Source organism: Gracilinanus agilis, chromosome 2 (genome assembly GCF_016433145.1).
Source record: "Gracilinanus agilis isolate LMUSP501 chromosome 2, AgileGrace, whole genome shotgun sequence".
In the NCBI taxonomy this organism is placed as follows: domain Eukaryota; kingdom Metazoa; phylum Chordata; class Mammalia; order Didelphimorphia; family Didelphidae; genus Gracilinanus; species Gracilinanus agilis.
The window spans coordinates 274,209,349-274,235,405 of NC_058131.1; the positions used below are offsets into that span (position 1 = coordinate 274,209,349).

Consider the following 26,057-nt stretch of genomic DNA (forward strand, 5'->3'; position numbering starts at 1 on the left):
GATTTCCTGCCATTCACATTGTACTTGAGTGCTGTATCATGACATGGTGACAGCCAGTAGGGCATACATTCTGGCAGGGTCTACCAAGCTTAAAAGTCTTTGAGGACAGGCTTGGCTGTTGTTGGAAGATCAGCCTAGCCAAGTTTGGAAAGACTCCTGGCCAGGATAAATGCAGGGGAATGGATTTTTCTGCCATAGTAAATGGTCTTTCAGAGTTGCTAAGTCAGAGAGAAAATGAAATCTGAAATCTGAATGCCCACAGATGCTCACTGAAGTATAAATATATATATATATAAACACACACACACACAAGGATGCATTTATGGGGGCTGGAGTCTGGGCTTGGCTTGGTTTCATCTGACTATGAGGGTGATATTGTCTGGTCACTTCCTTCAATTCAGAAGATAATTATAGGGGTTGGAAGGATTGGGGAATAGAAGGGAACTGATATCATACACACACACATATACATACACACATATATAAACATATACATATTTATATTTTAAAATCGTTTTCTGTTCTTAAAAAATAGACAAATGAAACAGTTTAAATATCTCAAGAGGGGAAAAAATCTCTTAACTAAGTTGCTTTTTACATGGGATGTAGTCCTTTATTAATGCTTTCTCAGTAGTCTCTGATAAATATGAATGTTCTTCCATTATATTTTGTTATGCATTTCCTCCAAAAGGCTTCTTCCTTAAAAAGATGAGAAGAAATCAAACATCATGGCTGGTTACTTTTTGGTAAATTTTTTATTAATATAAAGAAAAAGATTTTGGAATCTTAAAGTCCAATATGAGGAAGAAACTTACAATTTTCATAAGATCTAGAGAAAACAAAAAACTATAAGTGTGGGTTATATAATTTGGATAACAAATAGAAGATACATAAAATAAGATCTGAAATCATATCTATATATATGTATGTACATATATACACATTAAAAATAAATTTTATATCTCTGGTTAGAAAAACAGTTGGAACACCAACCATTAAACTGAAATTACTTTAAAAAATCTATATTATCAAATAAACTTTAACATTTCTATTTTTAGTCTCTGTTGAAATTACAAAGATCAAATATAAAAATAGTCGTTATTGTTAAAATTTCCAAAATGTTTCCTTAACATTAGAAATCCAAATAGTAACATTGATTCTGATCATCAACACTTTAAAAGAAAGAGGTTATTAGGAAAATCAATATCCTTTTAAGCTAAACTGATTAAATAATTACTGTGCCAGGCTGTGTTAAGGCATAGAATTGAGGCAGTCTTTAAAATAAAAGCAAAAATTAAAAATTGAGAGTTATACAAGTAATTTAGGTAAACTCTTTATTTCTCTCTAGAGGTAAGCCCTGTATATTATGTAGACCTGACCTGAGTTTTTAACACTAGCTCAATTTTTATTCTTAATTAGAATATTTAAGTACAAGTATGTATTTCTAGTTGGTTTCATAGAATGAATTATGTCATAACTGGCCATATTAAAATTATCTAATGATCTCTAGCATACTAGTGACAGTGTTCTGCTTCTGGCTAATGGAATCCAAACCTAATGAATTATCTCAGATTCCTTATAAATTAATGAAACTTGCATTTGTCACAAGCACAATATTTTGGAAAGTAGTTCTAAAAAATCAAACAACTCCCAAAGCTCTCAGTTCACACATTGTTTTCCTAAATGTTGTTGAGATTACATTTTAAGTTGCTTGTATTTCTATTGTAGGTCATTTGATGGAATATATATGATAGTAATGATGTCAAATAACATTAAAAGGATAATGCAAGGAAATTTATCAACTTAATAAATATGCTATACTAAAATATCAATAATCTAGTTTTTGGCAATTGGCATAAACCCTGGTAATTATATTTTGAGAATTTAATTTTCCTAAAGTATCTGCACTAAAAATATCTCTAAGTGCCCAAAAATAAATGTTTAAACTAAGTGTACTTAAAATAATGAATATTCTTGTCACTTTTTAGTCAAAAGTTAAAAAAAAAAGTATGATGGTGATGGAATACTATTGTGCTATAGGGAATGATGTACTGCTTGATTTCTATATGAACTGGAAAGACCTCCATGAACTGATGCAGAGTGAAATGAGCAGAACCAGGAAAACATTGTACACAGAAAGTGAAACATTGTGGAATGATCAAATGTAATAGACTCTGCTAATAATAGCAATACAAGGATCAAGAACAATCCTGTGGAACTTATGAAAAAGAATGCTATCCACATCTAGAGAAAGAACCATGGGAGTAGAAATGTAAAAGAAAAATGTGATTTATCACTCATTTACATGGGTATATGATTTGGGGTTATTTTTAAAAAGATTACTCTATTGCAAATATGAATATTATATAAATAGATTTTGAGTAATAAGACATGAATAAACCAGTGGAATTGCTTGTCAGCTCCGGGAATGGGGAGAGAACAGGGGACATGTACCATGAATCATGTAACCATGGAAAAATATTCTAAAAAAACATAAAAATATAAAAATGGTCAAATAAAAAATAAAAAAAATGAAAATATAGTTGCCAGAAATGGATATATTATAACAACAAAATACTTTGTTCTGAATGTTCCCCCCCCCCAAACAACTCTACTTTATGCTTCTTGCTACAAAGAATCCAATTTATCACAACTCACCTTATTATGTGGTATTTGTGTACTTATTTACTTACTAGTACTTAGACTATAAACACCATGAGGTCAGGAACTATCTGTCTTATATTTATTTCTAGGGTCCTTCAGTATGTAGCTCAGTATCTTTTCAGTAGGCAAAGAATGACAAAATGTTCTGTCCCAAGAATCTACTTAATTACACATGGTGCTTGATCATATGCATTGCTGGAATAGTATTCCCTTAAAACAATGCTTGATCATGGTCCAGCACCATTTTTTCCCCATTATTTATTTATTCATTTTGAAACTGGATTTGAACCCAAGGTCTATCATTGTACCATCTAGCTTCTTTCTATGTATTTCCCAAGAGTCAGACAAGATACCTTTACCCAAATCAGAAGGGAAACAGTACCAGCACCATTTTATATAAGACAAGCATTAACCTAGAATTGTAATTTTTTCTCCTTTCCTAATCTAAAAGAGAATCTACATTAAGAGGTAATATAAAAATATGATCAGTAATCAATGAAAATGTCATATTCCAGGTAGAATAACAACAAAATTATCTTCAAGACATGGAGATTAAAAAACAAACAAAAAAGCCCCCACCCAAACTTGACTCGATGTATGACTTCCTGCATAGTTATTCCCATAATGGGCCTTCAAAGAGCTTCATTTGGTGAGAGAGACTATCTGCCAAGCTTTCTACTGAAAGACGGGAGGTTAAACTTCTTACACAGCAGCCTTGAGGGATAGCTTGACATAAGGCAGTACAGGAAGAAGTGGAATGAGAGGAACTGTAAACCATACAAGGAAATATCAGTCATTGTAAGTAAAAGGTCCAAGATTTTGCTAGCGCTCTCCATATATACATGAAACAGTAAACCTTAGTTACATAAGGTAATTTGTTGTTTAGCTGTTTTCAGTTGTGTCTGATTTTTTGTGACCCTTTTGGGGTTTTCTTGGCAAAGGAACTGGAGTTATTTGCCATTTCCTTCTCCAGCTCATTTTACAGATGAGGAAACTGAGGCAGACAGGATGAAATGACTTGTCCAGGGTCATGCAGTTAGCATCTTTTCTAAAAACAGAGAATTTGGTTAAAGTTTTATCATCTACCTTGAAAATGTTTTCCGTTTGTTATATAATTCATACAACCATTCCAGTAGTGTCTGATGATGATGACATGTTTATCTGATACTTTACAATTTGCAAAACCTTAGGCAGCCAGGTGATACAATGGATAAAGCTCTAGACCTGGAGTCAGGAAGACTTGAATTCAAATTTAGCCTCACACTTATTAGCTATGTGACCTTGGGCAAGTTATTTAATTTATTTGCTTCAGTTTCTTCAACTGTAAAATGAGGATAATAATAACACCTTCCTCACAGGATTGTTGTTAGGATCAAATGAATTGATTTTTAAAATCAATTCATTTGATCCTAACATTTACACTTACTAGCTAATTAATTATTTAGCACTTAGCACAGTGGCTGACACAGGCATATAGCAGGCACTATATAAATGCTAGCTATTCTCACATAGGTAATCTCATTTGATCCTTACAACCCTGTGAGATAGGTGCTGTTATTTCTATTTTACAGATGAGAAAATTGTGGCTGAACAATGACTTGTCCCAAGTCACATAGCTAGTAAATATCTGAAGCAGGATTTGAACTCGGGTCTTCTTGACTCCAGATCCAGTCATTTAGCACACTACCTAGATCTTCTGTATTTGTCATCAAATTATTGTTGTGATTCAGTTGTTTTCAGTTGGGTCTGATTCTTCATGACCCCATTTGGGATTTTCTTAGTAAAGATACTAGAGTCATTTGCTATTTCCTTTTTTTAAACCCTTAACTTCTGTATATTGGCTCCTTGGTGGAAGAGTGGTAAGGGTGGGCAATGGGGGTCAAGTGACTTGCCCAGGGTCACACAGCTGGGAAGTGTCTGAGGCCGGATTTGAACCTAGGACCTTGGGTCTCTAGGCCTGACTCTTAATCCACTGAGCTACCCAACTGCCCCTGCTATTTCCTTCTGATCATTTTACAGATGAGGAAAGGCAAACAAGGTTAAGTGACTTGCCCAAGGTCAAAACACCAGTAAGTATGAGGCCAAATTTGAATTCAGGTCTTCCTGAATCCAAGTGTAGAGCTTTATCTAAGGCCAGATTTGAAATCATGAAGATGAGTCTTCTTGACTTCACTTTCAGTCCTCTGTCCACTGAGCCACTTACCCTGATAACCAAATAATTTCTTTGTCAATTTCCAAGGACAATTTGTCAAATATAAGGACAACTATATCTCCATACCAATGAATTCACTTCTACCTGAGTTATCATTTGAATCAGAAAGAAAATGAGGTACAAGGGAACTTCAGAGCAGGCAAAAAACAGTGCATCAGAAGGAAAATTATTCTAATATTGAGAGTAGCAATAATTCCCATACACTATACTCAAACTAGATTGCTTGCTCTTTGCTGAACACTGCTTGCACCTTTCTCTTTCCCTTTGTTCTTGTTTTCCTCACTTAAAAATTGCCCGAATATCTAGCTATTCGGTTCTCTAAGAGCCTGACAAATGCTTCCCCCTCCATTATTCCTAGATCTTTTCACAACACCAGAAACATTACATATTTTATGACATCTTGTGCCATTTATCATATCATATCTACCTTATATGTTGCTTGCCTATCTTAAAAACAATAAAAACCTACTAGATTGTGAGTTTCTGAGCAAAAGTCTTTCCTCATTGTGGTCTCCTAAAGTAAGGTAGGATATTGAAAAGAAAAGATGCTCAGTAAAAATTTGAAGTATTCTTATTTATCCAAACCTTACTTTTCCTTTAAGGCCTAATTAAGGTTTTATCCTATCCTAAGCAGCTTTTCCTCATTGATGCCTTTTAGTTCCATACCCCTGCTGCTCCCCACTCCCACCCCCGCCCCACTCAACCTCAAATTCTTTGCTTAATTTATTTTCTTTGTAATAACATCATAGCATTATGCCATAAGAAATGATAAGCAGATTAATTTAAAAGAACTTAGAAGGACCTAATGAAATAATGAAGAATGAAATGAAGAGAGCATTACATACAGCTACAGAATTAATATTTGAAGAATGACTTGTGAATATCCACCTCCAGAGAAAGAACTGATAAACGGAGGCCCAAAAAACAATTCATCTCTCTTTATCTCTATATCTTTTTGTTGGGTATTACTTCTGTGGTGCAGTGAAGGGAGGAGTCAAGATACCTGGGAATAAATTCTATTAAAATAGAGTTGATTTTCTTTATTTAAAAAGTCACTGGTTATTCCCACTAACTGTATTTTTAGCACCTGCACCTGTACTGCTAAATACTTTTTTTTTTATCCTGGGACTCCATTCTAGGAGCATAGGGCCACAACCAGTAGGCAATGGGTCGCACAGTCGCTCAGGGTCACCCAGCTGGGAAGTGTCTGAGCTCAGATTTGAACCTAGGACCTTTCGTCTCTAGGCCTGGCTCTCAATCCACTGAGCTAGCCCAGCTGCCCCTACTTTAGGTTGCAGTCTACTTTAGGTTGCAGTTTCTTTAGCAGACGTAGTTTTTACAGGGTGGGGTTGCTAGCCCCACGCCCAACCCTCCTCCTTTTTCATCCGGGCTAGGGACCGTCCTTGGCCCAGGAGTGGTAAGGGTGGGCAATAGGGGTCAAGTGACTTGCCCAAGGTCACACAGCTGGAAATGTCCGAGGCTGGACTTGAACCTAGGACCTCCAGTCTCTAGGTCTGGCTCTCAATCCACTGAGCCACCCAGCTGCTAAGTATTGCTTTTTTAAAAATCCTTTTTCTTTTTAATTGGAATTTTGCAAAAAGAGAGTGTAAACAAAACCAGTGCAAACATACATGAAGATGTTTATACAATTCATCTGAGATGAGCCTGAGTATTGTTAAAAGAAATCATGAACTTATGCTAAGGAGGTACACTCCAAATTCATTCTAACAAGATAAGTTAGCCTTTGACAATCTATAATTTATTGGTTAACTCTCATTAATACTCACCAAAGAACCTATTCTAAATGATGTCTGCTTCATTCATACATCCAACTGTAGTGTCATCGGATTCTTTTTCAATAAATTACCTCATTTAAAAAATATTATAGCATCTCTGCATATTATTTTATATCAAGTTATCATAGAAACATAACATCTGGAAGGAACCTTGGAGATCATCTAGTATAAGTCCCTCATTTTAAAGATTCAATGCAATTAAAAAAAGATGAAAGGGGGCAGCTGGGTAGCTCAGTGGAGTGAGAGTCAGTCCTAGAGACAGGAGGTCCTAGGTTCAAACCCGGCCTCAGCCACTTCCCAGCTGTGTGACCCTAGGCAAGTCACTTGACCCCCATTGCCCACCCTTACCAATCTTCCACCTATGAGACAATACACCGAAGTACAAGAGTTTAAAAAACAAAACAAAACAAAACAAAACAAAAAAAAGATGAAAGACCAAAGAGAAAAATGATATATGTTGGAGGGAGTATGGGAAAACTAGGTCAATAGTACACTGTGGTGCAAATGTCAACTGACATTACCATTTTGGAAAGCAATATGAAACCAGGTTCAAAGGGTCACAAGACTATGCATACTCTTTTGTGCCCCAAAGAGATCAGATAAAAGGGAAAAGGACTTACTTGTACCAAAATATTTTTAGCAGTTTTTGTAGTGGTGAAGAATTGGAAACTGAAGGGGTGTCCATCACTTGGGGAAAGGATGAACAAGTTGTGGTATATGGTTGTAATAGAATATTACTGTACCATAAGAAACAATGAAGAGGGTGAGTTCAGGAAAAATCTAGTAAGACTTATATGAATTGATACAAAGTGAAGTAAGCAGAACCAAGAGAACAACATAAACAGTAACTGAAATATTATACAATGACCAAATGTGAAGGACTAAACCATTATTAGCAAAGCAAGTCTCTAAGATTACCACAAGGGACTCATGATGAAAATGCTCTCCATAGCTAAAGAAGGAACTGTTGGAGTCTTGAGTGCAGATCAAAGCATGCCATCTTTCACTATATTTTCTTCATGAGATTTCAATTGTATATATGATGTGTATCCTTTATCATGACATGAGCAACATGGAAACATATATTACATGGAAGTATGGGTATAGCCTATATCAGAGTATTCACCACCAGGGGTCGGGAGTAGGGTAGGGAGGGTGAAAATCTGAGTTCTAAAAATGTTGAAAAACAAAAAAAAATGTTTCTACTGAAAAAAATTTAAAAGACTGGAAAAAAGATTCATTAAATGCCTATCAATCAAATCAAACGTTAAATGTCTACTGTATGCCTCAGTGCTCTCAAAGAGTTTACTTTCTAATGGGGGAAGACAACAAATACATGTATAAGTATATTCAGGATAATTGTAAGGACAATATCTCTGCAAAGATATGGAAAGGGGAAGAAAGTATGCCATTATGGAGAAAGGTAACAGACCAGTTGGATGACCCAGAAAGTACCAAATGCTTTTTATAGTTTATAGGTAACTTTATATTATTAAGAATGTGACAAGCTAATTTTATTTTGTTACTTAAAGGCAGTTATTAGGACTGTTTTGTGATTATTCCTAGCTCTTTTATCTATATCTTGCCTCTTCTAATGGACAATAAATTCCTGGGCAAAAGGTCAATGCCTTTTATTTATTTTGTATTCTGCACTGTGTCTAACACAGTGCTAGGCATGGATAAGTTTTTAAAATGCTGGCTGAATGAAGAAGCAGTGTACAGGATTAATGAGGTCAATATAAGGTGGACAGAAGCTGGCTTAACCTTGTTTCTTCCTTTACTGCATAGGGTTTTTTTGTTCCCTATTAAGACCTTAATGTTGAGAGATATTAATACTCAAAGCATTATGTTGTTCTAATACTGTGACCTTTGAGATTAGTGAATTAAGTCAGTAAGATTCTAAGTATAAAGATTCAATTTTTACATCATACCTTAAATAACTAAGATTTTACTATGAAGCTTTTAAGGCAAAACTTAAAATTACCTTTTGAGATAACATTAAGTACATAAAAACTGGTTTTCATGGTTCATGAACAGTCCTTAGTTTATTAGTTTTTAAAACTTATGAATTTGTCATTTCTTATATACAAAACAAGTTGATTTTCATTTTAATTTAAAAAGTGCTCTTTAAAAATGAAATGACATTTAAAGCACAGATTACATGGATTTGTATTTTACTTGGAAGCACTTAAGTGAACCAATATCCTACAAAAAAAGATATAAACACACAGACATTAATTGGAGCATCAGATAGAAATTTCAATCCTAAAATTCATTTACTAAAACTTTTAAATAAGGACACATTCAACACAGATAGTACCTTGTTTCATATTTAGGTATTAATATGAATTACTGCTTAAACTTGCGGAAAAATAACATACAGAAAAACCCATCTGACTTTTAAAATACCAACTAACTCCCATTCTAAACTTAGGACAAAACACTGTTCTAGGCACAACATATCTAAGTTAAGCAAAAAATTTTATAAAATGAAATGTTCTGCAAAATCCTGGTCAGACAACATGTTTAGTGATGACCAATACAAGTAGGATGAATGAATGCCCATAATTTAAATGTCCTAACATGTTGATGCTTTGCAGCCCTAAGCCCACAATGGAAGTAAAAAAGTTCTATGTCTTTCACTATAATTCCATATGATTAATATCTCATTTTAAGAGTTTATAATCTTTTGGCAGAATACCACCCTATTAAGAGTACACGATGAAGCAAAGAAACTCTCTTTGACTCCATTTCTTCTATTATGGAAGCCCATTCTCATTAAATAGTTTAGTCACTGTATAAAGAGCTTTGAAAGGCAATTGCTATGACAACTGAATTACGATTTGAAAATAAATTTCTAATATAAGGAAGACATACTTACATATCTGGTTTAAGCTCCATTAGGGCAAGGATTATGCCTTAGTTATCTCTATCTCTCTTAGCACCCTGCGCAGTGCTTTACAGATTGAAGGTGCTTATTAAATGACTGCTAAATGGATGAATGGCATGTATCTCAGGACAATATATACATATAGCCACTGTGTGCATGTGTACATACACACCTGTGTGATTGACTTGGGGCATTGAAAAACATTTGATAAGATTATAGCTCAGGATGCCCCAGAAAATTATTCAAAATATGTATATGCATTTCAAGTGTTTTAGGTTTTCTATATCCAATGAGATTTAAGTTCATTTAAAAGTAAGAGTTGAGTTTCTATTTCTTATTAATCCTGCCACAATATCTAATATTGCATTTTGCACACAGCTGGTGCTCAAAAATGTTTGGTGACTGACTTTCCTAAAGCAACTATAAACAGTGCTTATTTTATTGCACATATCAAGAAAAGGGGATGAAATTTAAAATACATATATAACCTTCATATTTTACAACCACTATTAAAAAATTAAAAAAAGTAGCTCCAATACAAAAAGTAGTTAATTTAGATCTTAAAATTGTTCTTTTATGGAACAAGATTTTACATTAGAAAACTTCAGATGACTTTTACCAGACATACTCTAGAAATATGAATTGAATGGTAGATATAATACTGCCACTGAAATAATTTTATTTGGGATTTCCCAGCTTAAAAGTGGAGAGCTCAAGCAATTGTTCAACTGTATTTGTGCTTTGAAACACTGACTGTTCAAAAGTCCTCCCTCTCCTCCTTTCTGACCTGTAATTTTATTGGTTTAGAGAGATCCTGTATGGGATAAGTGAGAAAGTCTTCTCTTCACCAATATAGGTCACCACCTGCTCTGAAACAGTCTTAGAGGGCTGTTTGAATCAGTGAAAGAGTTGTCATAAAATATGCTAACGATTTTATTGAAATTAATGGGATTTGTATTTAAGAAGTTATAACCTCAAAGTCTGTTTCACTCTAGCTAGAAAAAATGTTCCATAAGAAGTTTTACTAACATGATATCTTTGCCCCAAAACACGAAAGAATTTGCTACTTAAAGAGGCTTATCAATGCCTTCTTAGGCCTCTAAAGCTGGAGAGCTAAAAATTTCCATCAGTAATCAGTCAAAAGTTACATACATTTAAACCTGGCAGTGTTAGTAATTACTGGAGAAGCCTAGGTTTGCCTATTCTATTCTGGGTCCTTCACAATCACTAATCCACGTGGGTGTTTTCCCATCTATAATAATACATGACCACAGAATACTGGTTACACATATTCTAGAAAATTAACTACTAGATTCTCGAAAAAATATTTCATTACAGCACTTTAAATAATTTATAAAATGCTACAAAATTATATTTACCCAGGACACATCTGTTAATAGAAACATTTGTTTCACCTTAGTATACATATGTACATGTGAGTGTATATTAGCAACTCCAGACAACTACCTTCTCCCCTTTAAATTCCAAGCTCTCAATAAACTATTGAGCTCTTTTGCAATTCTAGCTCTTTATCTACACTCCACTAATTTATACAAAGACTCATGAAAACCATGGGAAAATGTACTTACAAATTTAGGATCTTTCCCTTTACCACTGAACTTCTGTTTTCCTCTAGGGATATATCATCAAATTCACTGGAATCATTCTCTAATACTTTCTGATCTAGGATGTCTTTATCAACAACCTTTCTATTTCTTAAATCTAGTATTTTCCCTTCTGGACTGAATTTCTTTACTCCAGGTATGCTTAGCTCTGCCTGTGTCTTTCTATTTTGCCAGTCAGATCCTTCCTTCTTCAAAAGTAAGTATGAACTTCCAAATATTCCTGAATCTTTGCTCAATTTGTTCTCTTTTAATGAGGTGAAGAGGGGCACCTGCAAAGGGACGCCCTGGCTTGAATCTAAAAGACTTGTTTGTTTGTTTCCTTGAGTCATACTCTTTCCAAAATTAAATACTCCAGGTGGAATCAGGGAATGAAATCCAGCCAAATGTAAACTTTGCTGATGATCTATTGTACAATTTGTAGAACTCTTGGTTTGTTCCTTTAATCCTTTCCCTCTTTCCTTCCTATGATTCCCTTTCTTGCCTGTTTCTCTACCTTCTGTGTTAAGCACACAAATATTCTGGAACACTCCTTCATGCACAAAATTACCCTGCAGAGCACACTGCCTGTTGTGTAAAGACAAATTTCTCTCACTTTCAGGTACAATTTTTTGGTCACATGTACTTTTGCTGCAACACTTTCCCTGAAAAGAGCTACTTTTTTCTGGAGTGGTAATATGATAGTTTTGCAACCTACTGACATTTTCTGTATCAGTGGGTTCAAGATTTTTTTGACTTTGGTCTTTGATACAGACTTCTTTTTTATCTATTGGTGCTTCCTTTACAGATAAACTGCCACAACTTTTAGGTGCCACTGTCTCATGTTTGGTTTTTACAGCCAAAGTAGAATGGAGGTAGATATTCCCAGGACAGGATGCACTTTTCCTACCATCATTTAAAATATTTATTGCACTTTGTATTACAGTTTTATCAGAGATTTTTAGGTCCTCCGCTTTCTGAGAAACTATGATATTTTTTGGACTTTGACTGGATAACAAGCCAGGCTGACATCCCATGGAGGGGTGCTTCTCTTTTCCACTAATAAACTCTGGTTTAGAAACTCCTCCTATTCCAAGGGCTGTTGTTACATTACCTTCCTGAATTTCTGAACTGCTCGTGGAATATTTGGCTTTTTCTGCCAAAAACTTCCTAATTTCTTGTTCAATGCTATCATCACTATCCACTGAACTACTGTCATCAGAGAGTGAGATTGTGCTGAAAGCAGAGCTCTGATTTTCACTGATTTCCATATCATCTGAAACTAAAAGAGGTTTTGAGAATATTTTTTTCTCTAATTGGAATGCCAGCTGTAAATTCTCATGTTTTTTTCCCTGTTTCCCTCTTTCTGTTCTATTGTTACAAGTGTTCAAAGGCTTCTTTATTGTGTTCTCCCTATTGTCTCTTTTAGATCCTGGGAGACAGCTTTTCAGTAAGTGAGGACTCTTATTTTTCCAGTGTTTTTGAAGCTTATTAAATTTATCTAAAAATTGGGTTCCTGTGCTACTAAGCTTAACCTTTTTTTTACAGTGACTTTTCGGGTCCCTGCATCTTTTCTTTAATTTACGTTTTGATTTTAACAGGTCCTTAATGGCTGTGTCAAGGTCTTCATCACTATCCAAAGAACTGCTTTTATCACCAGAACCAAGTCCCTCTTTTTCCAAATTTCTCCCCTGTGCAACTTTACCATGGACTTGTGATAAACTACTTCTCAAGTCTAAGGCAATGTGCTCGTCAATAAGCCCAACAAAATTGGAAGAGAGGAACTGACAAGTCATCTCATCCTCCCTGCCTTTAGATTTACAGATTTTATTTTGCCTGGTTATATCTTTTTTTTCTTGGAACATATGAATTTTCACCTGACCATACTCAGTTTCCTGGGGGCATTCTCTTTCTAACCCTTTAGTTTTCTTCGGTGTTGGTTGTTTTATCACTTTCCTTTCCCCTTTAAGTTTCCTTTTGCAACACAGTGATAACTTCAGTGTCTTAGAAAGAGGGGTTTTGGGGCTATTGCCCTGATTTCTGTGTTCAGGCAATAGTGGTCCCTGCCCAGACTTGGAAAGGTTTTCAGATTTGGCCAGCAAATGTTCTGATTGTGCCTTTAGAGCCAAAAAGGTTCGGATTTCTTGTTCAATGCTGTCATCACTATCTACCAAGCTGCTATCACTGTCAGGGTGGGAAGGCACATTTTGGGAAGAGAAGAGAGGGTTTGTAGAAAGTGATCTGTCATTGCTTTCCACATGGGAAGGCATGATTGTTTTGTAAATGTCAAGTATAGCTTCTGCACACATTAACTCAGCAGATGTTTCAGCCTGGAATGAGGGCTGTACTGTAAACTCACATTTGGCAATTGTATTCATAGGAGGTGTAGAAACTTTGGTTTCTTTCAGTGGTTTTAAGAGTTTGTTGGAATCACAGCTAATATTGCTCAGTTCCGTAACCTTTGTAGCAGTCTGTTTCCTCTTGCTATTCAATGTTTTTTTGTGGCTTTCAAGCAAGGCACTTTTTGAAGAACCAACTGCAATACTTGAGGCAAAGTCTGATACTTTGTCATCTCTGGGCGGTATTTTTTGCAATAGGTTATTATCTGCTGTAGAACTGGCTTCCTTTCTTGTTTTCTCCAATTGGTACATCTGAATGGCTTCTTCAATGCCATCATCACTACTTGAATCAGATATATCATAAACAAGAGCTGCACTTTTGATTCTTTGTTCCCTTCTGTTTGCCCAGGAATGCTTTTTCTCTACACCTTTATTTTGTGCTGTTTCTAAATGATGGCAAGCACCTGCCAGTTTAGGAGGCGCCAGCCTTATATTACTAAAGTTTTCAGATTCTGTGCTGATTTTAGGTTTGAAGTACTTGGGATGTACATTAGTCTTCCCCAATTCTGGATACTGCTTGGAGATTAACTCCTTACATCCCTGCTTTAAATCTTGGCGATTTGCTTTCACAATAGATTCTTTATTGGATTTAGATGCTGCTTTCACCAAGACCTCTTTTTGCTCTGTTCTTTTATCCAAAGGGATACCATATTTATGGACTTCTTGTTGCTTCTTCTCATTTAGGAACTGTTCTATTTCAGCTTGTATGCTCTGCTCAAAAGAGTCATCACTACTTACACTAAGAGGAGAACTAGCCCTTGGCTTATCATGGATTTCCTTGGGGTTGCAAATGACACCTTCTGATACCACATCAGATTTAAATTTCATAGGAGGTAGGTGAGTGGTCACATTGTTTTGAGGGAGATCGTGTTTGACTCTGTTATTCCCATCTGTTGTTCCAAAACAAGTTGCATTGCTGCTGGGTAATGACTGAATAGTGTTGCTTTTCTCCTTTAGATATTCCTGTATTGCTTGCTCTATCTCTCTGTCCACAGAATCATCGCTATCTGATTCTAATACGAGAGGTCCAAAATCAGAGGAGTCTTCTTCCATGCGGTTATATTCAGTAGACAATTCACTTTTGGCATATGTAGAGTGCTCTTTGAGCACAATCGTATTAGCAGCTGCAATTCTGGCTCCTCTGTATTTACCTCCCCTTTGATTTTTCTGCATAATGTACTCATTGTTCATACCCAAGGAAGCTTCCTCACTTTGCAGGTTGTTTATGATCATTTGAACTTTTGCACTTACAGATGCTCTAGCAATATCCTCTTCAGATTCTGAGAAACACACAGGAAATCTAAAACTCCCTGACTGTCCAAATGACTCCCATTTTGACTGTAGAGCAATCACAGGAGGGGCATTCATTAGAAACATTCTAGCAGACAATGATGGAGTGTGCAAAGGGACGATTTTTTTATATTTATATCCGTTTCACATCCTGTGAAGAAACAAAGGAAGGGATGTTTGTATTCTAAATATAAGAAACTCATGACGTTAATAAACAGCATAACAAAAATGGTAATGTATTCTTATATTTCAGATTTGCCATGAATATCAATAGAATATCTTAGAAGCCCACTGTAATTCTCTTATAATTCCCTAGAAGTACACAGAGAGAAAAAATCCAGAAACTTTTAAACTAATATTTGCTTAATACTGTCATTATCTTCTGTAGTCCTATTGATTTGTAAAAACAGTTACCACCAATTCAGCTCAGGACAAGGCCATACTACTTTTAATCCTGTGGTGGCATGCAAAGTTAGGAGAAAGTCAAACCACATTTAATTCTGTAGTGGAACACTGCAGTATATCAGACTAAAAAGCTATTGTGATTTACCTTAGGTGCTGAGTTCTATGTAATCTTATCAAACTGGTGAAGCCTTCCATTGATTAAATTTACTTGTTAAAAATTAAAAGTAGCTATATGCAAAAGTGATTGGATATGATAAATCATTCTATTCGCAATCTAAGGAATCCAGAAGTATTATATATGCTACAAAAAGAGTGCAGCTCATATAAAAATCATTGTGTAAGAATGTTAATAATGAACTTAACTCTTTAATCACTGGGGTAATATATAAGTATGTAGCAAGGCTCTGTGCTATCTTACATAGATGCAGGATAATTGGGTTAAGTTTGTATTATGGGAGGAGAAAATATGACTTTTTCATTGTTACTAAGCTTAGAATCATAAAATATAAGAACTTGAAGGGAACATTAGAATTCAGCTAATTTGATCTTTTTATTGTGGAAATGGAGAAATAAAGGCCCAGAGAGGGGAAAATTCAGTTATTAACAGAGTGAGACCAGAACTCTGGAATCCTGAGGCCTACATCAGGGAACTTTCCATGAATAAGTCATGCTGCCACCTCCAAGAGTGAGGATATAACATTGTGACCTACAAAATACATGGGGAAACTGAGCTGAATAGGAAGAAAAATAGTTTGCCATTACTACTATAAATTTTAAAAATCCAGGTTAGAGTTTTCTCCATTAGAATGCCAAATTTCCCTGTAAACTAGTTTATAATTTGATATTTATGAGTCTACAATATAAATTCCTTACAACGAGGGAATGAAATACTATATATTTATAGATAATGCATTTACTAGGGGATATAAAAAGAAGTGAGATGTTCTTAAAAAAAAAAAATGTTTCTGGAGTGGTGGATTTTAAGTCAGAGAATCTGTATTCAAACCTGAGCCCTGAAATTTGTTAACCTATATGATTTTGTCAAGTTACTTAACCTTTCTGAGCCTGGGTCTCCTCTGTAAATTGAAGGGATTGGACTAAATGAGCTTTCAATTCCTTCTACCTCAATCTATATAATTCTATCATCCTATGATTAATTAGCAGATGCAAAAAGAAAATTGTGAACCAAAAAATGATTTCTATTTCAAATGTAAAACTATAATGTCACAATTTCAATGCAATTACTTGAACAGGTTTTCCTCAGGAGTAAATTCTATGAAAATGAAAAGTTGATTTAGTTTTTAAAAAGCCTCGGGCTTGATTTTTAATTGTTCCATCTATGTGTCCCTTTAAATTCTAACCTTTCCTTTTAAAGAGTTATCACAGCAGGCACCTAGATGGCACAATGGATAGAGTACCAGTCCTGGAGTCAACAGGTCCTAGGTTCAAATCTGACCTTAGACAATTTGTGGCTGTGTGATCTTGGGCAAGTCCCTTAAACCCATTTGCCTAGCCCTTATCCCAAATGTTACTTAGAAAGTAAGGGTCTAAAAAAAAAAGATTAATCATAGCTGTACCTATTCAGTATTATATAACCCCCCAAATTGGAGGCTAAAAAAATTGATCTATACTAAAACTATAGGAATCACCATAGTTTAACCTCTTGTAACGCAATTTACCTTACTTGCTACCTCCCCTGTAACAAAGAGATCACAAAAATTTGCCTTTCCTCTGACAAGAGCAAAGAAACAGCTTCTTTGTGAACTTTGTTGCTTGGTGGAAAGGGACCATTTAAAAAGAGTTTAATGTTTTGTTGTTCTTAAGCATACTTTTTTGGATCAAATCCATGATACCATTTCACTAGGGAATATAAGGCATCCTTGGTGTGGAAACCTCTTGCAACTGTGTGACAGCTGTATGGAGGTACTGAGAAGTTAAAATGATTTGCTCAAGGCCACACAGCTAGAATATGTCCTGGTCTCCAGGACTGACTCTCTCTCTCTCTATGCAATAAGGTTCTCAAATAGTGCTTTTTTTTCCCTCCTTCCTTTCTGTCTTAGTAACAACTTGGGCAAGGGATAGGATAGAGGTTAAGTGACTTCCCCAGAGGCACCCAGCTAGGCACATTTGAGGTCTCATTTGAACCCAGATATTCTTGATTTCAGGACTGGTACCATATCTACTGTGCTACCTAGTTGCCTCTTCTAAAATAGTTCTTGATTTCTAGATACAAGATTTACATAAATTGAAGGATGGCTAGGTAGCACAATAGAGCACCAGACCAGGAGTCAAGAAGACCTGGGTTCAAATTTGACCTCAGATACTTCTTAGCTTTGTGATCCTGGGTAAATTAACTTAATCCTGACTGCTTAGCCCTTACTGCTTTTCTGGCTTAGAATTGATACTATGACTGGTGAAGTTAAAAAAAAAATTACATGAACTGAGATTTCACTTTTTTCTTCCTGCTTCATTAAAAGGTCCTAACTGGAATTCTAAAAAGTGTATGCAGGCAACTGTATGCATTGGTCGAGGTAGTGTAGCTTTGAATATTAAAGTTTTAGAACCATAGTAATATGAAGCTTAGTTAAAGATAACAAAAATAAACTAACAGTTCACAAAGAAGCCATTTCTTTACCCATATGTAAGAGGAAAGGCAAATTTTTTGCGATCTATTTGTTGGAGGGAGGTAGCAAGAAAGGTAAGTTACATTAGAAGTTGTTAAACTATGGTGATTCCTATGCCACTTTAGTATAGATTAATTTTTTATTCTCCAATTTTGTTGCAGAATTTAATGCTGAACAGGTTCAACTGTGATAAATTAAAAATATGAAGTTTAGTTACAGATAATAAAAATTCTTGAAAATTGGTGGGAAGAAAATATGCTTGATGAAGATTAAAAAGTGAAAGATTTTTATAAGAACACAAACTGAACTGGTCTAACCACATTGAGAACAATCTGGAATTATACCCAAATGGCTATGCTGTGCATAGCCTTTGACCCAACAATACCATTGCTATGTCTGTATCCTGAACAAATCAAAGGGAAAGGATCTATATGTATAAAAATACTTATAAGAGCTCTTTTTTGTTGTTGCAATGAAATGGAAATTGAGGGAATGCTATCAGTGCAGAATGGCTTTGTATTGTAAGAAAAGACAGAGGTTTCAAAAAAAAACTTGGAAAGACTTATAAGAGCTGCAGAGTAAAGTAAGCAGAACCAGGAGGACATTGTAAAGACAGCCATACTGTAATGTCAATCAACTGTGAAAGACTTAGCTTCTCTGATCAATGCAAGGATCCAAGACAATTCCAAAGGATTCATGATAAAACATATCCATATCCAGAGAAAGAAAGTTTGAACCGAGTGCAGATTTAAGCATATTTTCTTTATTTTTCTTATAATCAGGAATTATGTTTTGCATAACTTTAGTATGTCTAATGGGTATATTATTTCTTGCCTTCTCAATGGGTCTAGACTCAGGGAGGGAAAGAATTTGGAACTAGAAACAAACATTTTTAAAATAAAAAAATTAAAAATGAATGTACTGGAACAATATGTATTTGTTCAGAGTTAATTTACTTTTTTTAAAAATAAAAATTGATATAAGGAGATATATTCTTGGGGAAATATTATAAGCTTTGCTACATAATAGAGGTTTATGGTTTCATACAAAATCTGTTCTATTTTTCTGTGTAGATTCAAAGGTTCATGTTTGTTGCTGCTTTTCAAGTCTATGAGAGAAAAAAAAGGCCAGGGGGTAAGGTTATGAGCTCTATCTGGTCAGTAACTTCTACTTAAACTGGGCCATCACTATTGTGATAGAAACTGATGATGATTTGGAGTGTATTTTAAAATGTTTAATACAATTTGTGTTAAAAATATGAATTTTCTAAACTGTTTAACAATCTAATTCAAGAAAACAGCCCCAAAAAAGACAACCCAAAACATCTAAGATGAAATCTCCAAGCACATTTCTCTTGGAAACATCTTACTGTTTTAATATAGTCAACTGTAGTTTAAACAGACCTTAAATGTTAGATGAATCATTCCTTAAAACTGTACTGGGAATCCAGGAGGCTTTTCTGAGGCAAAACTAAAAGTGGGCTTTGCCAAAATATGTACCCACTGTGAATGCAATTGAATTGAGAGCAGAGTGCAGTCATTGTGAATACAGCACACCTGCAGTTTTAAAAGCAAAATACCAGCTTCGACAAAAGAAGTTCTTAAAAAAAAGAAAAAAGAAAAAAAGAAAGCACTTTAATCTCATTTTAGTCCAAGGGTTAAGGATGAAAAAGATTCATCAATTAAAGCAGCAACAACAAAATTTAGGAAGGAAAAAACAAAGATGAAAAATGTTCTGAAATTTTTCTTGCGTTTTTAAAATCAGTTTTTATCAAGGGTTACTATCAGTTTAGAATCTCTCACACAGTGTTTTGTACATAATAAGCACTGACTTAAACTCTTGCTGAATTGCTGAGCCTGGCTCTGATTCTAGAGATTTTAGATTTTACATTTTACCAAAGAACTCTGGAATAAGAGTAGTCTGTTTCTGGGCTTTACTATACTTTTTTTTTTATTTTTGAGTTTTTTCCTTTTATTTTTAAAAATGAAAATTTGAATTCAGTTTTAAAAGACAGTAGTAGTTAGCATTATTTCAAGAATCTCCTTGTTCCTAATTCAGGACCACGGTGAGTCAGAGAGATCCTTTCCCCTGACAGAAGGGTAGTGGTTGTCCTACAAGCAGGGTGTGTACTATATATTTATGGACGAGTAATCTTGACACTATTAACCATATCACAACATTTAACAAGTAAAACTGCAGTGAGATTTACGGTAACACTTGTAGTTAGGATGGGGAACAAAAAGGAGCAGGATTATTACCCTATTTGGGAGTAATTCCCTTGAATTTGAAATATAGTTGGGGGGAGGGGATTTCTTTTGATTCTTGATCTTCAATTTAAATTGACAGGCATTCATTAGAGACCTACTATGTGCAAAGATATGGTGTTAAAAGAAATATTTAATTTAATTTGTGTAATACAAATGCAATCGTTCTTCCATCTCTAGAAATGGCCCCCAAAGAAGTAGAAATGCCACCTCTCTTGAGGATTTGCCTCGGTCTTTGTAAAGTGTGTAAAGAGATAATCCCGTTTTGAGTGGCTTTTAATTCTCCAAAAGGTGGGACACCTAAGACTTCTTTTGGGGGCTGGAGTGGAAGAAATAACGATGTCTTTTTTTATAGAGGAAGTAACTAAGTATAGGGAGATTCTATATGGCCCCCTTCGGTTCAGAAAACTACACTACTCTGCCTCCACATCCTCCAGTGTCTAATCCCTACATGCGGGATGATAAAAATTGTTGCCCCAAAGATTAGGCGCCCCCACCCCCGACCCTCCCATCCCCACAACGAGAGCCCAGGGCCCAGAGGGATTAGTTTTCTCTCCTCTCACTTCTGGGAGACCTCTCCATAGGGCAAAACCCTCTCCTCTTTCCCCTCCCCCCAGACCTCCGCCTCCCAAAGATCACCGCACTCTCCCGCGGGGGAAGGCCCCCTTTCTACATCCTAGGACAGGAGGGCAGCACCTCCTCCAGCAGGCCCAGCCCAGCCACCTTTCCAGGCCGCGATGGACGCCGGCTTCGGGGCCCACTTTCTGACCTCCGTCCCTTGGTGTCTCCCCGGGCCCTGCCGCATTGCCCGAGGCTCACCTTAGCCGAGGCCCGGTCCGGCCGGGGTGTGAGGCGGAGCGGAGCCGGCCCAAGGGACTGAGCCTCCTGGGGTCCGGGGCCTCCAGGGCCGCGGCTCCGCCCGCTTGGCCTCCCAGTTGAGCCGTGGCTCGATCCAGAAGGCGCAGGGCGCCGCCTCCTCTCTCTCCGCCTGCCGCTGCCGCCGCCGCTGCCGCCGCCGCCACCACGGACGGTCCGGTCAGCCCCCAAAGCCCCCTCCCCTTCCCCGGGGGAGGAGGCGGGAGGGCCACGGGGCCAGCGCGCTCCCTTCCTGGAGTCGCCCCCCAGCCGAACCCCAAGCCACCTCCCCCTGCGCGCGCTCCTGCCTCGCGCCCTATCCCTCCCACCGCTCCGCCAGTCCGGGTTCCATCCGGGCGCGCGCTGAGGGAGTTAAGCGAGAAGGGCCCGGCCCCCTGCACCGGATTCGACTGCACTTATGCGCTAGCAGCTGGGAGACCAGGGACGACGATGATCCCTAAGTGCCCTGCCAATCCTGACATTTTATGAATTTATGATTCAGTGTTCAGGGTCTCCTATGGTCCCCCTTTCCCGTTTCTCCACACCTCCTTCTCCAGTCTCCCGCTCCTCCCGTCTCCCGCCTCCCCCGCGGCGCTCCTTCTAATCCAGAGTAGTGCACGCCCTGTAGACATCGGGGTGTGTGCACGCGCAACTGGCTTCCCTTCGAGATTAGGGTGCGCGCTACGTGCTGCCAAATAGGCCCTTTGTGCACGCGCTGTGGGTCTGGAGGTGGGGTTTTTTGTTTGTTTTTTACATTTTTCTACAAGGTACATTTGCAACCACCCTTCCTGTATATACAACACTATGGCTTTTGCTGCTGTTCCAAGTCCTTCCCTCTTCCCAACAAGACTCGGCACCCACTAGAGAGTTCTTCCCTCCCTTTCCCTCGCTCCTCGTGCTCATACTTCTGGTTCCTCAATACCCTACCGTGTTCCCGAAGGATGGGTGTTGGGTGGGTGTGTATGCTCACTCGCAGGCGCGGGTGCAGGACAGGAAAGATGCCGTCCGCGCACGCACCGGTTTGTCGCCCGTGAAGGATAAAGGGCAGCGATGTAGCTTTCGGGGAGTGCACACGCCCAGAGTGGAGGCAGCCGGGTGCCAGAGCTGGCGAAAGGTTGGGGGCGGATGGGGGCATGGGGGGATGGGGGAGACTAGGAGATGGAGGCAGGGAAGAGTGCGTAGTGCGCCTCTCTAGCCTTGAACCTGCAAATCTTGACCTTAAAGGAGTGTGAAACCGCAGGACTACTAAGTGCTTGCCTCGCAGCTCTCCCAACTATTTTTCATCTCACCCTGCCCCAAGGGTTTCTTTTCTGGTCCTTATTTCTCTCTTTCTAGTGGGGGCAGGAAAGCATCTGCAGTGGCCAGAGCCTCTGAAAACTGCCCAGTAGCTTGGCATCGTGGGCAAGACATGCCTGCACTCCAGTAAAGACCTGTGGCTTGGAATTTGGGAATGCACCTGTCTTGTACTAGGGCACTATCCTGGTCCCCAAAACTTCAGAAGAGAGATTACTTTTCCTTCTTGATTTGAAGTTTTTGGAACTATCCCTGGGGTATTTTGGATTGAAATTCTGATCTTTCTAGCTAAGTTCCACAAGGGAACAGCCTACCTTTCACTACTCAGTCCCTGGAACAGTCCAAGTGAATCTTCTCTTCTGGGGTCCCCTTTGCTCTTTGATGGTCTGGAAGGTCAGAGGGACAAGACTAACAAAGGGGTCAGGGAAAAGCTGGTGATGCTAAAGTTGAATCTTGAAGGAAACTATAAATTCCAGAATAGAAGTGAGAAGGATGAATAGCAGTGTGCTATGGCATGGAAAGGACTTGGGATTTGGAATCAAAAAATCTGGGTTGGAATCCCAGTTCTATTTCTTATTGCATGTGTGATCTAAGCAAGTCAATTAATCTCTCTAGGCCTCCATTTCCTTATTTGTAAAATAAAGGGGCCAGATTTGAAAATATCTAAGGTCCAATTCAGTTTTAAATCCAGGAGTTTGTGACTGCCTTCCAGGCAAGGGAAATAGTCAGGGAAAAGATGCAGAGATGGGAGACAGATTATTTTGTTTCAGGAATGGCAACTCACCCTCTATCTTTGTTGAAGTCTCTCTTTTCCTTTAAGGCCCAACTTAGATACTACCTCTTCCATGAAACATTCACTGACTCTTTCCCCTCTTTTTTTCCCCTTACCCATCAGAGAAACTGATTTTTCTCTTCTTAAATTTCTCATGGTACCTTGCCTGGCTAGTAGCTTTGCTCTTATCTCATTCTCCTTTTTCTCATAGTTAAGAGCTGGAAAGTGACTTTAGAAGCCATCTATTCCCTCATTTTACAGATGAGAAAAGAGTCTCAGAGAGATTAAGTGATTTGTCCAAAGTTATATAGTGTAAAAATGAGACACCAGGGATGTTAATTATTATTAAAATATAACCTAAATGGTTTGTGGGTACACACTGGGTTGAAGGAGAGACAGGACCAACCAGGATAGGGAGACCAGGGTTCACTGCTTTTACTGACACAGGAATGGCAGTTGGCCCAGCTTACCCTAGGCCAGGCAAAGGTAAGGTTTATGCAATTTATTTGAGGGAAACTAAATAAAGGATGGGTTAGGGGATTTCTACACTTGAAACCTAAGGGCAAAACACAGAGGGCAGGGAAGGACTTAACTACTCTATCCTAATTGAATTAAGCCAGGCAGGGCCCAAAGGAGCAGTACTGGAGTCACAGGGAAGGCTCCTTCAAACCTAGTTCCAGCCAGGTTTGGTCAGCACAGCTAAAGGGCAATTGGGGTCTCATGGTAATCCAGGGATGGTCACTGGATGCCAAGAGCCAACTCCACCAAGTGATCCAAGGTACCCAGGTAGGGAGAGTGAGCTTGAAATGCTGTCCACCACATCCCAAACCACTTCCCCACTTGGAGCAGCTCTGCAGGTCTTGTCCATTTGCTGAAAGCCTTCACCACTCAGGATCCCAGGGAATCAGGATGCAGTTTTTCCCTAACTCTGAGATCTCCCAGGGTTAGCAACAGTTATGTCCAACCACTAATGGAGTCTCTCCCAGAGCACAAGCCCACTTCCTGCTCCTTCATTCCATCTTGGAATCCTCCAGCCCTTCCTGCTAGGTCCAACACTATTACTAAATTAATTGCTAAATAAACCCTCACAACAATAGTAAGCAAGGGGGTAGAGCCAGTTACTCTGACTTTGAATCCAGTGCTGTTTCCATGGTGCCAATGGGTTTCACATTGTATGTTCTTTTCCCCTTAGGCTTGTCAACTTGGAATCTAGAAGCCCCCAAACTTGTACCCTAGAAAGTTTTAATGAACCCCAGTTTACTTAGCTTAGGGCTGAGGGCCCCAAGTTTGACCTTGTCACATGGGAGTTCACATGGAAAAGTCTAATTTCACTATAGATCTTAAAGGAGTTTAAGTGGGGATCCCATCAGATGTTAAGTATCTCTTTTGCCCTAACAGTTTCTTCCCTTAGGCCAAAGTCCTAAGGTGGCCCAGGGCTGGGTCTTTCCCTTTTGTGTCCATTGTAAAGCATCAGCCCCTCATTGTTATTCCTGTCTGAGACTCCTCATTTTCCTTTGTTACCATTGTAAAGTCAATCAACTATCCCTCTCATACTTAGTTCCCATGTTCCCCTAGAAAAGTATTTAAGCTTCCCAACTTTAATGGCTCCTTGGAGTTGTCAATCTAATGTGATTGGCTCTCCTAGGGATCAGTGACCAGAGCAACCAGAGTTCAATCCTTGGACTCTGTGTGAATGTGTGGTACGCAGCTCTGTGTAGAGGCCTAACTCAGCCCTGTATCCCCTTTCCTTAATTAAAGAGTGTTTTTTCTGACTATTTAATAGTCCTGTGGTTTTTTTCAGTCAATAGTTGGAAGTCCCCAGTGAGATTCCAAAGTCCCAGCTGCCTGAGCAGCCCTGCTAACAAGGACCCCAAGAAATGAGGTACCCACACAACTCATTTGGGGTTGAGTCAGGAGTCTGGTTAGCAGAGGGGCCAAGTAAGTGGCTCTCAGAAAAAGGACTTGGTCTCATGTATTTGGGAGTGACCCACTCTTTAATTAAGGGGACATAAAGCGGTGGTCTGTGGATTGCACAGAGAGCCACAGAATCCAGAGCCTACCTGGGGGTTGCTGGAATGGAGAACAGTTAATCTGTGGTCCCAGGAGGAGGTAGGGGCAGCTGGCAGCCGGAGGAACCACCTAATGATACAGCCACAAGTTATATGTTTTCAAAGTATAGATCTGGCGAATGCAAATATTTAGAAAAATGGCAGAAGGTGGCAAAATCTGATCCCAAGGTAAATTGGTCAAAATGGAGTCTAGTTCAACCTGACTACAAGCTCGGAACTTGGCTAGGTTTTTGAATGTGTATGTGTTGTTGCATGTGTATGTGAGTGAAGCAGTGTTAATGCTAGAAGTAAGGGCAAGGAGAGTGTAGTTCAGATGCATGAATGGTTGGCTGAAAACTTTGAATGGGAAGCTGAGCTGGAGTGTGGGAGCCTGAGGGTTCATTTGAAGTTCTGGGTAACTGCTTTAAGTAGATTAAAATAGAGAAATTTTCTTCATGAATTGAAATACCATGGCTTAAGGTTTAAATGGTTGTAAATTTTTGTGAAAGAGCTTCTCATAGAAGCTTGAGAACTTAAATTCTGCATTTCTTCTCAATGTTCTGTGGGGTTTTGTTCATGTTGTATGTCTAATGTATTTCTTCTAAATGCTGGTGATATAAATGTTAGCAAATAATGTCTATAAAGTTGTGTTAACAGTTAATTCCTCCCAAAAGCTGACGAGGAGAGGCAGGAGCTGGTAGTCTGTATGTGAATATCGAGCAGGTGGCAAAAGGAGGTCCAGATATTCATAGCTTTAAAGTCTAATATTTTCTTCCTGGTTTTGGTATAATTAATGTGTGAAATATTATATATCAAGTGCAGTTAATGTTTTAATAATGTTGGTAATGGTATGCATTTTAATATAGGTATTAACTTTGTTATTGGAGTGCTGTAATTTCACATTTTTGCCAAACTTATTTGTTTCCAGAGAGCAAGGTTTTTCT

General features: G+C 38.0%; 1 protein-coding gene across 2 annotated transcripts; it reads right to left on the reverse strand.

The window, feature by feature from the left end:
- Positions 1 to 659: 659 nt before the first annotated feature.
- On the reverse strand, positions 660 to 21,129 carry PPP1R26 (protein phosphatase 1 regulatory subunit 26). Of its 2 annotated transcripts, XM_044663944.1 has the most exons (3): positions 20,965 to 21,129; positions 13,523 to 15,003; positions 660 to 699 (listed from the first exon to the last, which is right to left on the reverse strand). In XM_044663944.1, coding segments are annotated over exons 2-3 (1,419 nt in total). In that variant the 5' UTR covers positions 14,940 to 15,003; positions 20,965 to 21,129; the 3' UTR covers positions 660 to 697. The 2 variants fall into 2 exon arrangements, with proteins under 2 accessions (XP_044519879.1, XP_044519878.1); XM_044663943.1 differs by lacking the exon at positions 660 to 699 and having other exon boundaries at positions 11,043 to 15,003.
- Positions 21,130 to 26,057: the final 4,928 nt, after the last annotated feature.